At 34.8% G+C, this 17,640-nt stretch overlaps 1 protein-coding gene across 1 annotated transcript in view; it reads right to left on the bottom strand.

Annotated features, from left to right (window-relative positions):
• The window catches only part of Slu7 (Pre-mRNA-splicing factor Slu7), a 138,558-nt gene extending 121,205 nt beyond the window's left edge, over nucleotides 1-17,353 (bottom strand). The window contains exons 1-4 of the mRNA XM_090385346.1: nucleotides 17,335-17,353; nucleotides 12,166-12,330; nucleotides 4,628-4,775; nucleotides 1,740-1,820 (exon numbers count right to left, since the gene is read on the bottom strand). Of these exons, the coding sequence (XP_090241472.1) occupies nucleotides 1,740-1,820; nucleotides 4,628-4,775; nucleotides 12,166-12,320 (384 nt within the window). The 5' untranslated portion in view covers nucleotides 12,321-12,330; nucleotides 17,335-17,353. The remainder of the gene's footprint in view (nucleotides 1-1,739; nucleotides 1,821-4,627; nucleotides 4,776-12,165; nucleotides 12,331-17,334) is intronic.
• Nucleotides 17,354-17,640: the final 287 nt, after the last annotated feature.

Genomic DNA, 17,640 nt, shown 5'->3' with positions numbered 1-17,640 from the left:
TGTGATGCACAAGGCATCACGGCGTCTCCGTAGCCAGGTGGGAAGGAGCAGCAGTGCGTAGCACACGCTTCTTGATTAGACCGGGGTTCGATCCCGTCACCACCAAATACGGAGGATGCGGAAAGGTTAGGGAATGACCACCGCATATCCCGGAGCAATATGGCCTTAGTTGCTAATGCTCCTAAAAACCAAATAACAACAATAACAAGGCATCACAAGCATAAGCCCCTCTTCTATTATTATAATTTGAAATTTTCATAAACCGGACCATTCTAAAATATCTGATGAAATAAAATCATATTATAATACAGTGGCATAACAGAAAATCAGTGAGCCCGCCTGCAAAACTGATCAGGGGTGTACCTTAAAGAGAATAAATATCAGTCCCTCTCTAAACAGTAACTCCTCCTACAATGCAGGGCTTACAGGCAGAGGCAGGCCATCCTGAGGGTGCAAGGGGTGCACTGCACCCAGGTGGCAACATTCAAGGAGTGCCTGAAAACCTGAAACTTACATATACATATTAAGAAAATTTTAAAGGGGGGGTTATTACATTTACAACAAAAAATTTCATCATGCAATTCATGAAATTTAGAAGAAGTAAACCTTGAGAGTAATTTTACCAATAACAGATAAAGCAATTATAGAAACATTGTTCTTTATACTTTAACTCTTAGATAAAGGAAAATGGCTGCTTGTAATGACAATCCCAAGCAAGTTATAATTATATTATAACTTGCTTGCTTAAAATTTAAATACTAATATAATTATATTAGTATTATAGATTTTTTTAATTTTAAATACTATCTAACTACTGTTTTTTTTTTTTTTTATCAATGAGAAAGCTTTCCTGTGATTCCCTTCCATGACAAATGTATGAGGAATCATTGGATTTTTTAATCTATAACCTAGTGACATTCAAATATCTGGCATCACAGAAATCCTTGTCTGTTAAGCTTCACTTCCGTAATGTCTGGGTGGATACAATGCCTAGATGGACATATTGGGAATATGAGGAATGTTCCGTATGAATATAATATAGCTGCCACTTCTCTGACCATCTCTGAAGTCAGTTCAAATCATCCTGATGGATCTTCACAATGATCATTAACAACTCTGCCAATCTTTGCATCATCTGCAAATTTCGACATCATGCCTTCTATCCCTTCACTGATATCATTTATGAAAATGAGAAAAACTGTGGTCCGAGGGCCGATCCTTGAGGGACCCACTCCTGATGTTACACCAATCTGAAGAATATCCATTAATCACAACCCTCTGCCTTCTACCCTGCAGCCACCTAGTAATCCATCTTGGAACCTTACCAGTAATCTCAACCTATTCAAGCTTATACAATAAGCTCTCATAAAGGACGCAGTCAAATGCTTTGCTAAAATCCAAATAACCTATGTCGAAATTGTTCCCTTAATCCAGCTCATGAGTAACTGCATCAAAATAGTCCACTAAATTAGTTACACATAATTTTCTCTTAACAAAGCCATGTTGTGTGTCCTTTAGAATGCCATATCTATCTAAATGGCCTTGGATTACTTAATCATTGCCTCTAATAGAGAGAGAGAGAGAGAGAGAAACAGTATAAACTGAACAAAATGAGTTTCTAATAGTTACTGCTATTTTCTGAATACTATTTGTAATTATAAAAGTTATAAAAATTATAATTACAAATAGTAATTATAAAAATTAAAGACAAATATAAAAGTACTGAAATAAAAACTAACCTCAAAACAATCCTTTTTTTTGTGTGTCATGGCTCCACAGTTCTCACATGCTCCTGGTCTATAGCGGGTAGCTGAATGTACCTGGTCAAAGAATTCAATAATTCCACTGTGTATTTAAAACAAAGTCAAGAGCACTGCCAGGTACAATAAATCAACAGCCAAATCAAAAACATGCATTTCAAATATTATAAAATCACCATATTTAAAGAATTTCAGTTACTGAATACTGGTAAGGCATAACCAGACTTTACATTTACTGCATCCAATCTCCTTTTATAGAAATCATAAAAAAATAAAATAAATAAAAAATAAGGAAGAGCAGATTGATTCCAGACACTGCAACAGTTATTGTGTGCAATGTTTGAAACCACTGATTTAAGACTATTTTCTGCTGACTATTCTTCAATCTCACTTAACTTGCATAAATGGAATGCAGTGAAAAATCGTATGATGTGTGGCTATTAAATAACATGACTGCACACACAGCCACTACACACAAAGTGCCACCTGTGAAACAAAGGCACAGCAGTTGACCTTAAACTTTTCTCTAGTTGCCGACCAAGTCACATTCCAACCTGCTCATTCACTTTGCAGTGAGACATCTTTTCATTACCTTATGTTTTTGCAGTTTGATGGAAAAATGACAGACAACAGAATCGAACAACAAATCAACTTCAAATTTTTAACAAAACTAAAAAAAACCCAACTGAAAGATACGTCAAGTTTATGGAGAAGACACTATGTCAAGAGCTCACGTGCTTGAACAGCATAAAAGGTTTTTAGAAGGAAGAGAGAGAATGTGGAAGATGATGAATGACCACGCTGTCTAGTATGATGCAACCATTCTAATTTAAGAATTAGAATGGTTGCATCAGAACTCAATAGGGACAGAGAAATAGACAAATTTTAACTGAAAATTTAGGCATGAGAAAAGTCTGTGCCAAGATAGCGCCAAAAATTTTGAATGAAAATCAAAAAAAGAAGAATGAGAAGGATACAAGTTTGTGAAGATGTTTTGGAAAAAAAAAAAAAAAAAAAAAAAGATCCAGACTTTGAGTGCTGCAATTACTTGCAATGAAAGTTTGCTGTTCTAGTATGACCCACAAACTAAACAACAGTCAATGTAATGGAAATCAAAACAATCCCACAGACCAAAAAAAAAAAAGGAAGAACATTAAAAAAAATTCAAAGAGACCTGAATTGTGGAAGGATGGTTGCATGCTCCAACAAGGCAATGCTCCAGCACACAATGTGCTCTGTTTGTCAGTTTATAACCAAAAAACAAATCCCTGTGTGTGAACAAGAACCCTACTTGCCAGACCTAGCTTCTTGTGACTTTCTCTTCTCTACACTGAAGAGTGTACTTAAAGTACCCATTTTTAGGTCATTGAAGACATTCAGGAAAAAAACCAAAGTGTTAAAAGGGTTTACAGAAGATGACTTCCAGAAATGTTTGTTCTTGTAAGAAATGTATGGAACAGTATCTGCAAGCCCAAGGCAATTATTTTGAAGGGGATAACTTGTAAGGTACGAAATATTTCATATTTATTTTATTACAATATACTCATTATTTAATAGCCACACCTTTTAACTGTACATTTATTAGGCAAGCAGAAAGAATAATAATTCATTAATTAGAATCTACTATAGATATCTGTTAAAATACCAGTCAACTCCAGATGTACTCTCCCCCTCCCAACACTAAATTACAAGCAACTTTTTTTTTCGATGATTCACTTTTATTAAGTATTTCTTTTCCACAAATAACACTACTCTTAGAAAATAACATATTAAACAAAACTGAATAATACCAACTCCCAAACACTGCATTATTACATATTATAATCCTTCAGTCCCATCAGAAGAAAAATCACTTGTAGTAATAGTGAGAAACAAACCTATTCATTTTTTTCACATCTCCTTTGTAGACAGTGAAGACATTAGCACTTCTCTAGTTCAAGGAGATCATCCTAGAATCTAATGATTATCTCATTAACATTCACAAAGGGCTGATACATTCATATGCAGCTTTTTTTTTTTTTTTTTTTTTTTTAGTATAAGAGGATGTATATTGCCTACCCCTGGAGACTTACCTTCCCTCAAAAACTTCAGTAACTTTTCTAATAGATTCTTCTCTGAGATCATTATTTCACTTATACAGCAATCTGGCTCCTTGTCACTATTTCCCAGTGATAGAATTAGTCTTTAAACTGTAAATATTATTCACAGTGCCTATTCAATTCACTTGAAACTTCTGCTGGGCTTTCTTTGATTCTTCCATTTCAATCATGTAAAGGGAAACTATCCAATTCATGTTCTTACTTTTTGTGTTAATATACAAGTAAAATTCCTTGTTCTTAGCTCTCTTTGCAAGTGATTTCTCATACTCTGCTTTTCTTGTCTTACTGTATCTGTGGTTTTGTTATGTACATGCTTATAGTTCTCATATAAATCAGTGTTTCATGACAGTCTGTAAGAGTCCTCTGCTTTTGTACATCAATTAAACCTTTAACATCTGTTGACATCCATTTTGACATGTTTTTTGTAGACTTTCTCCATTGGAACAGCATTTGTGGCTTCCAGGAAAATCTTTTGAATACCTCCCATAATGAATTGGTATTCAACATCTATCTAACAGTAGTCTTTCAGTTAATAGAGTCTAAGAAATACAAATATATAGTCCTTCTCAGGGGTATGCTGAAAATTTATCAACAAGGGGCTTGCTCAACTTTTTTAAAAAAAAAAGGCATTGGATAATCCTCAAAAATATAACAAGGGGCACATTTGATTGATTCTTCATTAAATGTAAGCATGAATGAAATAAAATGCTATATGCCAATTAAATCAAATTGCTCTATCTAAAACAGTACAAATTTATTAAAAATTACCTTTTGACCTCTGAGATAATATACATCAATTCTGTTAAAATTTTTCTCTCTTTCAGGTTGAGGACGCTGGTGTTTTAAGGTTGGACCCTTGGCTCCAAAATACCATGGAGCAGATGCTATATACTGAGGAATGTGTGGATTTATATCCCTAAGTAATAAAATAAAAAAAAATTACTTTGAAATTTTCTAAATTTTTTTCCTGCATTTTTATGTAATTAGTTGAATTTAATAACTAAATTTTTTTTTTTTTTGTATAAGGCAGCCGATATGCACTAGCACTGCGGTTAACATGGACTGTGCAGTTTTTTTTATGTAAATTAAAATCATGCATGTCATAATGATCACATACACTACCACAGAACCACAGCCAATTCTTAACTTCTCAGTTCCTAAATAATTTATAGCATAATTTGTAATTTGTTTTATTCTGTACATGGTTTCTAACCTGCAAAGAATTTCATTATTTTAAACAATTAGTATTAGTAATGGCCACATGGTGCAAGGAAGCCTATGACTAATGCTGCACTAGCTAAAAAATAAATAAATAAATAAAAAATAAGAAAAAAATAATAAGAAAAATAAAATAATAATAATAATTAGAAAATTTTTTAAAAAATAATTAATAAGAGAAAAGAAAACAGACAACCTATGCGTTTCCCTCCTCCTGTAGGTATTATTCAACTGACCTTTGAATTTCTCCAAACTGTCAGCCTCTACCACCTATGTAGGTAACTTATTCCAGTAATTTATAACTCTCTGGCTAAAATAAAACTTCCTGCAATCCACTCTAAACATCTCCACCCATAACTTGAAATTATGGCCCCTAATTCTAGAATCATTTATAACAGTGAAAATTTCATCCTCATTCATTTTACTTATGCCTCTCAGAGCCTTTAACACCTCAATTAAGTCTCCTGTAAGGTGCCTAGTCTCCAAGCTCTGCAACCCACATATTCGAAATCTTTCCTCATAAGGATGCTTTTTTGCTGATCTCACAGGCGAGTTACCCATCTTTGGACTCTTTCAACAACCACAATGTCTTTCTTTAGGTGTCGCCATACTTGAACACAGTATTCCAAGTGTGATCTAACAATAGTCTTATATAATTGGATTTTGATATCCTTATCTCTACTAGCAATTGTTCGATAAATCATCAACAGGACACCATGGGCCTTCCTTGCAATCTGTCTACAATGATCGGAGAACTTCATGTTTGACTGTATCATAACACCCAAGTCCTTTCCTCAACTACTGGCTTTAGTTCAACTCCGCCAAGTGTATAAGTTATTTTGGGGTTACTGTTCCTCAGGTGCAATACCTTACACTTTGCTGGATTAAAGCATAGTTAATTATAGCACAGTGATAATTAACTACTCTACCAATCGTTACATCTGCAAATTTAGACATCACGCCCTCTATCCCTTCATCAACATCATTTATGAAAATCAAAAACAACAGCGATATTAACACTGATCCTTGAAGAACCCCACTTCTTACATCAACCCAATCTGAGGAATAACCATTTATCACAACCCTCTGCCTTCTGCCCTGAAGCCATCCAGCTATCCATCTAAGGATTTTCCCTGTGATTTCAACCTGTTCCAGCTTATAAAGCAACCGCTCATGTGGGACCAAGTCAAATGCTTTGCTGAAATCCAAATAAACAATGTCGAAATTATTCCCTAAATCCAGCTCTTGAGTGACCCTGTCAAAATAGCTAACCAGATTAGTTAAACATGATTTTCCCTTTACAAAACCATGCTGAGTATCCTTCAGAATATCATTTCTATATAAATGATCCTGAATTCTACCCTTGTTTAGTGTCTCCATGATTTTCTCTACTGATGTTAGACTAACCGGCCGGTAATTTCCCGCTTCATTCTGACAACCACCCTTATGTATTGAAGACACATTGTCACTTTTCCAATCCAACGGAATCATTCCCGAGTCCAGTGATGCTCTAATAATTAGTCTCGATGGTTCAATTCACTCACTTGCTGCCTCCCTTAAGATTATAGGGTATATCCAGCTCTCTGGATATACCCTATAATCATTCCGGGTAGATATACCCTATAATCAACTGGGTAGATATCTCACAGAGAGCGAATACAATTGAATTATGGTATACCTTTAAAACATTAATGACAGAAGCCTTGAATACGTATATGCCATTAAAAAAATACTCCACAAGGAAGATTCCAAGTTTGACGAATAATGAAGTTGCCAGATTACTTGGACAGAAAAAGATGGCTTGAAAATGCATGAGATGCATATAAATTATCAGGTGATACAGAAGCCTATGGCAGATATAAGCTGGTCTGTAATCAAGTCACAAAGAAGATTAGGCAATCGAAGGCAGATTACGAGAAATCATTGGCAAAGGATGATGCTAAGAAAAACAGCAAGGATTTCTTTACTTATATAAATTCTAAAAGGAAGGGGATGAATCAGATTGGTCCACTTGATATCAATGGTTTGACTGTTGATGATCCTGCTTGGATAGCAAACAAACTGAATGAGTATTTTGCATTCAGTTTGAGGAGTTATTAAGGACTGAAAATGCCAGAAGGTTATCAAATTGTAGCAGGATGCTTAATGATTTTGTAATAAGTGAGAGCAAAGGGGAGGAGAAATTGTTGAAGTTAAACATAAGAAAGGCACACAGGATGGATATGATTTATCTAGTTATATTAAAGGGGGCGGCAAAGGAAATAAGCAAACCCTTAGCCATAATTATGAGAGCATCCTTGGACTCAGCGGAGCTCCCCAAAGACTGGAGATATGCAAATATATCCCCAATTTACAAAGGGGGACAAAGGGTGACACGAGTAATTACAGACCAGTTAGTTTAACTACTGTTCCGGGTAAAATAATGGAGTCACTGGTTAAAAATGCATTGCAAGATCATCTAAACAAGACTGCAGCAATAATTCAGACACAGCATGGGTTTGTTAAGGGAAATCTTATCTGACAAATTTGATTGGATATTATGATGCAGTTACAAAGGAACTGGATGCAAAAAAATAATTTTGATATCATATACTTGGATTTCAACAAAGCTTTTGACACTGTTGAGCATGGAAGACTACTGTACAAATTGGAGAAGAATGGTATTAAGGGTAAGTTGCTACAATGGATAAAAAGGATGTTTAAGTGGGAAAAGACAGAGGATGATAATCAATGGGCACTGCTCTTCGTGGACTAATGTTATTAGTGGTGTCCCACAGGGTTTGGTGTTGGGTCCACTGTTGTTTTATATATTTATCAATGATATTGATGAAGGTATATCAAGCTTAGTGTCGAAGTTTGCAGATGATACAAAGGTTGGCAGGGTTGTTGACAGGAATGGCAGTGTGCTACTGCAACAGGATCTCGAAAAGTGGGGCAGATGGGGTAAGAAGTGGCAACTGAAGTTTAACATTGACAAATGCAAAGTACTGTATATGGATAGAAGTAACTCCAGAGGAACGTACCAACTGTGCAGTACTATACTTAGGGTGGTAAAAAATGAAAAAGACCTGGGAGTAACTGTGCAGTCAGATATGAAGTTTTCTGAGCAATGCAGACAGGCTGCCAGGGCAGGTCATGGGGTGTTGTCAATGATATACAGGAATTTTGTTAGCAGGGAAAAGGAGATGATTGTTCCTCTGTATAAGGCAATGGTCAGGCCATGCCTTGAGTACTGCATATAGGTCTGAACACCTCATTTGAGGAAGGATGTAGATTTGCTTGAGCGTGTACAGAGAAGGGCAACAAGATTGGTGAGGGGAATGAAGGGATGCTCTTATCAAGAGAGGCTTAAGTTCTGCTAACTGCAGCAGCTGGAGACTAGGCACCTGCGAGGTGATCTGACTAAGGTGTATAAGGCCTTGAATGGGTTGATCACGCTGAATTCTGATGGGATTCTTCCACATGCTCAGATTACAAACCATCAGATTTAAGGGGGGCATACATTCAAATTGAGGAAAGACAGTTGTAGAACAGATGGGCAGAAATTTGCCTTTAGCCAGCAGGTGTTTAATTGCTGGAACAAACTTCATCTGTCGTTGTGGAAGTTGAGAGGCTAAATAAACTTAAGGAGGAATTGGACAAACATTTAGAGGAATGGTTGTGTAAAAAAAAATTTTTTTTTTTTTTTTTTGGCTGATGCTACATACGCTCATAAACTTGCTTTCTTGCATCACATGCCACGATTACTATTACTAAGATAAACATGATGGCTTGTTTTGTGTTATCAAAAACGTTGGCATTGCTAACTGTAAAAATATGAAGAATTCATTATCTTTAAAGTATAACACGTTCACTGCTGCTTCACAAATATAAGCATCAGAGGGTTATGAAAAGTCACCTGGCTTTAAGAACATTTTCTTCTAATTTTGCATACAAAAAGGCAGATATTTTTGTCAAGCAATCATCACCACAGGCTGACTAATTCAGCCATAGTAAGAAGGCCAAAAAAAGTCTGTGCACTACCCATCTAGAAGAGACTCAAGCACATGATTGTTGAACTCAGTGTATTAAGGACAGAGATTGCAGGTGGCAGTGAATGTATTAAATTTTAAATAACCAGTTTTTCTATAAGAAAATAAGAATGAAACATCTTATATGCATACACAGTGTGGTAAATAAAAGTAACGAGATTGAAATTAAAAATATACATATATCAACACGAGTATCACTGCAGGAGAGGATGCTAGACAAGAATAAAATGAACTAGTTGCTTTAAGCTGCTTTTTGTACAGATGTTCTTTGTGCATCATGTCTAATGTCACCATCAGAAACCAAAGAATGGAACAATGGATCAATGTCAAGTTTTGTGTAAATCTGAAGAAAAGTCTCACCGACACACACACACACACTCAAAATCTTACAAACAGCTTATGGGGATGAAGCTCTGGCCTGAGCACAAACATCATGATAATTTAAGTATTTTAAAGAGGGCAGAGAGAGAATGTAACAGATGATCCTTGAAGTGGATGACCAAAAACAACCTGTAGTCCCAAATTGGTGGACAAAGTAAACAATTTACTAGCAAGCGACTGCCGATTAACACTGAGAATAATAGCAAGTTAAATGTGAATAAGGAATCAATAAGGTCCATAATTACCAGTCTTGGGAAATATTTACCAGCCTTGGGAAATATTTGCAATAGGTTGTTCCACTTGATGAAGAAAAACTCAGATGATTGCAAAGATTTTGTTCAAACAGCTGATAGTGAACCTGGTTTCCTAAACAGCATTACTACAGAGGACAAGAGTAAGTGCTTCCAGTATGATCCTGAGACAAAAACACAAAGTGCACAATGGCAATCACAAAGCTCAACTAAGACTAAAAAAAGTTTGTTTAGAGAAATTGCAAAACACAACCATGCTAATCGTTCTTTGATCACAAAAGGGATGATCCATAACGAATTTGTTCCAAAAGAAACAACTGTTACAAACAATTACTACTGAGAAGTATCAAAACTTTTGTTGAGGGCGACTCCATAGCCAGGTGGGAAGGAGCAGCAGTGCACAGCACACGCTTCTTGATTAGACCGGGGTTCGAGCCCATCACCACCAAATACGGAAGATGCGGAAAGGTCAGGGAATTGACTACCACATATTCCCAGAGCAATATGGCCTTAGTTGCCAATGCTCCTAAAAACCAAATAACAAAACAAACAAACAAACAAACTTTTGTTGATGAAAACAATGCATGTGCAGCCAGATTTGGAACAATCTGGTTGGTGGGCTGTTGTATGACAATCTTAATTTCAATACAGTGATCAATGTGCAGATGTTTCTGGTTCACAAACAGGTTGCAGTGTTCAACCACCCGTCTTATTCCTATGACTTCGCTCTAGTAGACTTTTTTTTTTGTTACCCAAGTTGAAAATGAAACGATGCTGATTTGATATTGTTTATGACATTCAGCAGAACATAACAGCAAAACTAAATATCATCACAGCAAATGTGTTTTCCAAGCCTTTCAGAAGTATATGAATGTTGTAACAAGTATATTTGTCTGAGGACTATTTTGTCTTATTTGAATTCATTCTCATTACTTTTTTTGCTGCATTGTGCTTATTTATGATAAGTGGCTACTAAACATTTAGGAATGCACTTCATTAATCCAGAGATAAATCAGGTATACTTTTTTTTTTTTTTTTTTTTCCCTATGAAAACCCCAAACACGAAAGGTATCAAAACCTATAGTACTTAGTACCGTGCATGGGTTGAAGGAGAAGTATGGGGGGAGGGGGAGGGGGTGCCGGAAACTTTGCTCTAGAGACTAAACATGGGTTTCACCACTTCAAGCCTCCAATAAGCAAAGTGGTGGTATTTCACCGGTTGATGAAAGTCATCTACCACCTAATTATGATTATAACAAACCATCAAATCTTACTATTACAAGCTGGCATAACCTGGTGTGGCAATGGGTAAGATTTAAAGTACACCTTGTACACAAATTTTTTTAAAAGGAATACTAAACTTATAGCTATAATAATAACTCCTAACATTTACCAACACACATTCCTAAATATCTTGAAAGTCAAATTTTAAAAAATATTTATTACCAAGTTAAAATGAGTAATACAAAGGTCAAAAATACAGTTCCAGTTTAACATTCAGTTTAACAATCAGTAAATTCCCTTCTTGGTGACATATTTTTTATTTTTATAAATTCATTCAATTTTTCTGTCAAAACAATTTGAGGGTTTAGTGTCAAACAACATTAACTGCAAAATCATTTTGTAGTTGATGTTTTTGAAATTAACCAAAAAAAGTCATTTGACATTTTCTTGGTTTACTGGAAATGTACTTACAGCCTAAGTAACTTGTAAAGTACTAGAGAGATAGTTCTATGACATGATTTGCTATTTGTATAAAGTAGGCTAAAGTTATCACAAAAAGAAAATACAATTTTGTAGTAAGAAAATGTAATTTCTTAATTTGAGGGTTTAGTATTAAACATTGTTTGACATTAACATTTTTTAGTGTTATTAAGAAAAAAAAATTATATGAATTTTTAAATAAAATTAAAATTAAGAACTACCTAAATCTGAATTTTGTTCTACATACATGATCACACAAGGTAATAAAAGTGCACATAAAACTCTTTTATCAATTACACTACCAATTCATTTGTTATAGTTTTGCTTATAATATCCTAATTTACAATGTAAATTGGTCATTTGCACAAATTCATCAATTACTTAATTTTGTCTTTAAAAATTAAATTATTAAATTTTGGTATATCATAAACCTGATTCCTGATTGAGACTGAGTGAGGTATGATTTATCTTTGTAGATATAAAATTCAAAGCCAAATATCATGAACAAACATATTCAAGAATGGTTTTGATAACATATAATAGATTGGTGCACACACACTTGAAAACTAATATGAAAATTTGCTGAAATAACCAGTTTCAAATCTTTTTGTTTACCTGCTTGCAAATTCAAATAAAAACTAGCAGGAATAATCAGTAACTTATATATCCTCTAGAATTAAAGTTTATAATGAGTCGATAACTAAATAATAGATTTACTTACTTTCCTTCTTCATCTACTGCAGCAGGGGCAGTACCTGCCTTTCTAGCTTCTTCTAATTCTTTTGCCTTACGCCAATCTTCTCGACTATGTTTTTTTGGTTCTTCAACATCTCTGTGTTTCAAGATCTCAGAGACTGGTCTATTTGTGACATCCATTCTAAAATATCTACATAAAAATAAATGAAATAAATTTTATGAATGATTTTAATTCACAAGATTTTAAGAATGCTTTTAATTCACAAGATTTTAAGAATGCTTTTAATTCAAAATTAATAGAATTAAATATTCTTTAATTTTTTAAGTTTAAAAAGGGGAAAATATTTAATCCTTAATATTAATTAGCATTACTTAATTAAATCATATAGATGCACAGTTACATTTTTTGCTATGAAACAAATACTAATTATTTATATTAACTCTAAGTAGTTATGAAAAACTATAACTTAAGTGGGTTGTGAATAAAAGCAGTTTATACAGTGTTTCCACTGTACAAAGCTGCAGTCTCAAAAATCTGCAGGCCCGTCAATCAACAGTCACTCATGACAATTTCATGAACAGTGATAACAAAGAAAGGCCTCTAGTCAAAGCTAACTTTCAACTGGCTTTCTACCGTATGAACACATATGGCTGGCAGATTGAAGCCCTTCTCATTAATTCACTTTTCATGATTTTATAGCATTAGCAGTGGAATATGAGGCAAGAAAGCAAGCTTATACAACACAAAACAAAAAAAAAAAAAAAAAAACCTCCCATTCACCTATCCATTCCCTCTAATAGTTTGTCTAGTTCTTCTTTGAACTTATGTAAGCTATCAACATTTTATAGGATCTTTCAGGTAATATAAAATTACAAAAAGTGAATTAATCAGAACAAAATTTGCAGTTACATTCTTTTTACATTGTAAACACAAAAAAAGAATTGTTTACATTAATTTCACAAATACGAACACTACAGTAGTCTTCCATGTGCAACAGTATCAAAAGCTTTCCTGAAATCCAAGCATATGATATCAAAATTATTTTTTGCATCCAGTTCCTTTGTGACAAATCATAGTATCCAATCAAATTTGTCAGAGAAGACTTCCCCTTGACAAACCCATGCTGTGTCTGAATTATTATTGCTGTCTTGTCTAGACGATCCTCCAATGCTTCTTTAACCAGTGGCTCCATTATTTTCCCTGGAACAGAAGTCAAACTAACAAGTCTGTAATTACTCGTGTTACCCTTTGATCCCTCTTTGTGAATTGGAGATACATTTGCACATCTCCAGTCTGTGAGGACTTTCCTCGAGTCCAAGGATGCTGGCTAAGGATTTGCTTACTTCCTTTGCTGCCTCCTTTAATATAACTGGATAGATCTCATCCACCCCAGGTGCCTTTCTTATGTTTAACTTCAACAATTTCTCCTCCACTTTGCTCTCAGTTATTACAAAATCATTTAACTCCCTGTTAGAGTTTGATAAACATCTGGCCCTCTCCTCCTTCAATAACTCCTCACGTGTGAACGTGGATGCAAAATACTCATTCAGTTCAGCAGCTATCCGAGAATGACCATCTATAGTCAAACCATTGATATCAAGTGGACCAATCTGATTCATCCCCTTCCTTTTGGAGTTTATATAGTAAAGAAGTCTTTGCTGTTTTTCTCTGCATTCTTGGCCAAAGATTTTTCATAATCAGACTTCGCTTGCCTAACCTCCTTTGTTACTTGATTACAGATTAGCTTGTATCTACCATAGGCTTCTGTGTCGCCTGACAATTTATGTGCATCTCATGCATTTTTCTTCTCTGCCATGAATCTCATTAGTTCATCTTACATCCATTTGGACCTGGACCTAGAGCAGTATTTCTTAGTTGGAACAAAAAGCCTGGTAGCTTCAAAAATTACTTCCTTGAATGCTTCCCATTTAGAATTTGCTGTTGGTAACATCATCACTTGGTCGCATTGTACAGAACCTAAAAAATTTCTGAAATCACTGTAGTCACCTTTACAAAAATCCTTCCCTTTACCCCTGAGGGTAGTTACATCCTTATCCCACATCAGTACACTGTGATCACTACTACCTAATGGTTCCTTTATCTGTAAATTTTTAATGCATAAATAATCACTGCTGATAATCAGATCAAGAGTGTTACTCCCTCTTGTTGCCTCTCTCTCTCTCTAACATGCTGCTGTAGAAAACAATATAATGCAATATAATTCCTAAATTTGGCATTTACAGAGCTTTTTTTTTTTTTTTTTTTTTTTTTTTAAGTCTAGCAAACATTAGCGTTAGTAAAGGCATATGATGCAAGAAAGCAAGCTTATACAGCAGCAGCAGCCAAACCCTTCTTATTTCACCCATCCACTTGCTCCAAATGCTTGTCTACTTCTGCCTTGAATCTATTTAAGCTAACTTCTATGGCAGATGGAAGTTTTTTCCAGCAATCGACCACCCGCTGGCTAAAGGCAAACTTTCACACATCTGTCTTTCCTCAATTTGAATTTATGCACTCTAGTGCGATTATTCTCAGCAAGAAGAAGAATCCCATCAGCATTGAGCATGCTCAAACCATTCAGGGTCTTATACACCTCAATTATATCACCTTGCAGGTGCCTAGTCTCCGGACATTGTAATTTGCAAAATTTAAGCCTTTCTTCATAAGAGTAACCCTTTGTTCCATTCACTAATCTTGTTGCCCTTCTCTGTACTCATTCTAGCAGCTCTACATACTTCTTAAAATGAGGCCTCCAGACCTGTATACAATACTCAAGGGGTGGCCTGACCATTGCCTCATAAAAGGGGATAATCACCTCCTTATCCCTGCAAAAAAAAAAATTCCTGTATATCATTGACAAAACACCATGAGCTACTCTTGCAGACCATCTGCACTGCGCAGAAAAAGTCTGCACAATCACCCCAGGTCCTTTTTGTTCTTTACCGCCGACAGTGTAGTACCACACTGTTGATACAGTACTCTGGGGTTACTGCTTCCCATATGCAGTACTTTACATTTGTCAATGTTAAACTTCAGTTGCCAGCTCTCAGCCCATCTGCTCAACTTTTCTAGATCCTGTTACAGTACTGTAGTCATTAACAACCCTGCCAACCTTCATATCATCTGCAAACTTAGACATTAAGCCTGATATATCATCATCAATATCATTAATAAATACAGAAAACAACAATGGACCCAACACTGAACCCTGGTGGACTTCACTGATAACATTAATTCACGAAGAGCAGAGTCCATTGATTATTACTCTGTCTTCTCCCACTCAACCATCCCTTTATCCATAGCAGCAATTTGCTTCCAATGCCACACTGCTCCAATTTGTGCAGCAGTCTTCCATGTGCAACAGTATCAAAAGCCTTTCTAAGATCCAAATATATGACATCAAAATTATTCTTTGCATGCAGTTCAATTGTGACTACATCATAGTATCCAATCAAATGTTCTAATATGTAAAACATTCTAATATGTAATAAATTTAAATATATTTTAGTAATGGTTCATGTCTTTCTGAACCTAAGCATGCGCCTGTATTTTAAACTTAGGATTTTATACTTGGTGTATAAGTTGACTCCCAAATTTCAGATTTGTTTAGCTTCAGAGGTTGACTTATATGACAGAATAAACAGTAAATGACTTTGTTAGTAATACTTGCACATTCAAACAGTGCATTAAAAAATATTAAATCCTGATGTGATAAATAAGTTATAACCATTGATTAAGTGTCACTGCTCCATAAATTTAAAAATAATATGTTATCAGTCATGAAACACCATACTTGTACAGCTGAAGTGATACTGGGAGTAGTATCGTTTACTAATTTATGGAAACAAATGTGTCTGGTTCCAACAGATTCCCAACAAACTCTGTATAAGTATTTATAAATAATGTGCTTAGACACAGCAGTTCTTTGCAGCTTACCACTAATGTGTTCAGACACTGAAGCTCTTTGCAACTATCCTTAAAAATTCCCTTTATGAAGGAATATCAACTGGACTCCATAGAATTCCCCCAAAAAAATATACATATACAATAAGCCAATATCTGAGAAAAACTTTTATTTTATATTAAATGATAGATGTTCAAGTGGATTACCCTTTCTCTTTATCACAATCGCAAATATGACAAACATCATAGTATAATGAAAAGCATGGGTATGAAAATGTTCTTTGCTTAATGCTGAGTTAGAAGAGTTATGTTGTTGTTGTTGTTGTTGTGGGGGTTTTATGGCGCATAAGCTGCTTTGGCTATAATGCGCCTTAGAAGAGTTATGAGGGGCTAACTTGGTTCTGGAATATGTTTTGTATGTAACTGTGGTAAGAACTTAACCAGTTGTTTGATGATAATAAAGCACTCAAAACCTATGTTGGTATTATTATGTTTATTTCTGAATTCGAAATATGTACATAATGTGGTCAAAAGTTTTGTGGTATTTTCCTGCTTCTTCAGTGACAATTGTCTCTGCAACATCACCATCACAAAAGATCACTTTGGTCACAAGAACTTGTTCAACAAGTCCCAATTCGTAAATAAAAATAATACCAATATAGATTTTGACTGCTTTATCATCTTCAAACAACACAGTTTACCTATGAATCATGCTGCTCAAGAAATACCTTAGATTACAGAGTTGTTACTACAACTGGTCCAAAGACTAAAAAGGAGGAGGCAGACTGTCATAAAGTGGGCAGTTGGCTGTAAAAACTTTGCACAAACTTTCAACTATGATGATTGTGAGTTTGAGAAGTGGACAACCATTCTTTTACTGGACTGGCTGGGTGAACAGAAAGACGTAAGCACAAAACCAAGTAGTAACTTGCACCACTGTTTTACTGACTAGAAATACTGCTAAGCTGACTGACACTCTAAAAAAGAAAGAGGAACGTGAATATAGCTTGGCTTGCAACCAAGAAACAAAATTCACGAGGAGGAGGAAGGGAAGACGAAAAGGTTAGAGATATAATATAATGCAAGAATCTATATACCAGTTGAAGTCAAAGGTAGAAAGAATAACACCGAATGTAATCTAAATATCAAAAATATCAAAGAAAACTTTTTAACTAAAAGAATCATCTTTTAAAAGAAAGATTAACAACTAAAAGAATCATCTACAAAATAAACGATAAATAAAAAATAAAAAAAAACTAGATAGAAACCAAATACTGTACAGTACTGTACATTACACGAGATAAATAAACAATGTTTAACATCTGTTTATTTTTTTTCTGGTTATGCATCCATTTCGCTGCACTTTTATAAGCAATTTTTTTACTCTCATTTTAACAAATGTAAAAACAGGAAACCACTACACATTCAATTCGTCAACTTCTTTCTTCGCATTAAAAACAGAAACAAAAATGACGACAATAAATAATCCAGGTGAACTTAAATTTGCAAAACACAGGGGAAAAATTACTCACATTAGAAATCAAACACAACATTTGCCAGTATTGTATAATATTTACAGTGATTCGACAAACTTAA

This window comes from Mastigoproctus giganteus, chromosome 11 (genome assembly GCF_048544385.1).
Source record: "Mastigoproctus giganteus isolate SK-2022 chromosome 11, ASM4854438v1, whole genome shotgun sequence".
NCBI classification, from domain to species: domain Eukaryota; kingdom Metazoa; phylum Arthropoda; class Arachnida; order Uropygi; family Thelyphonidae; genus Mastigoproctus; species Mastigoproctus giganteus.
This window is presented reverse-complemented; position numbering and strand designations above follow the sequence as displayed.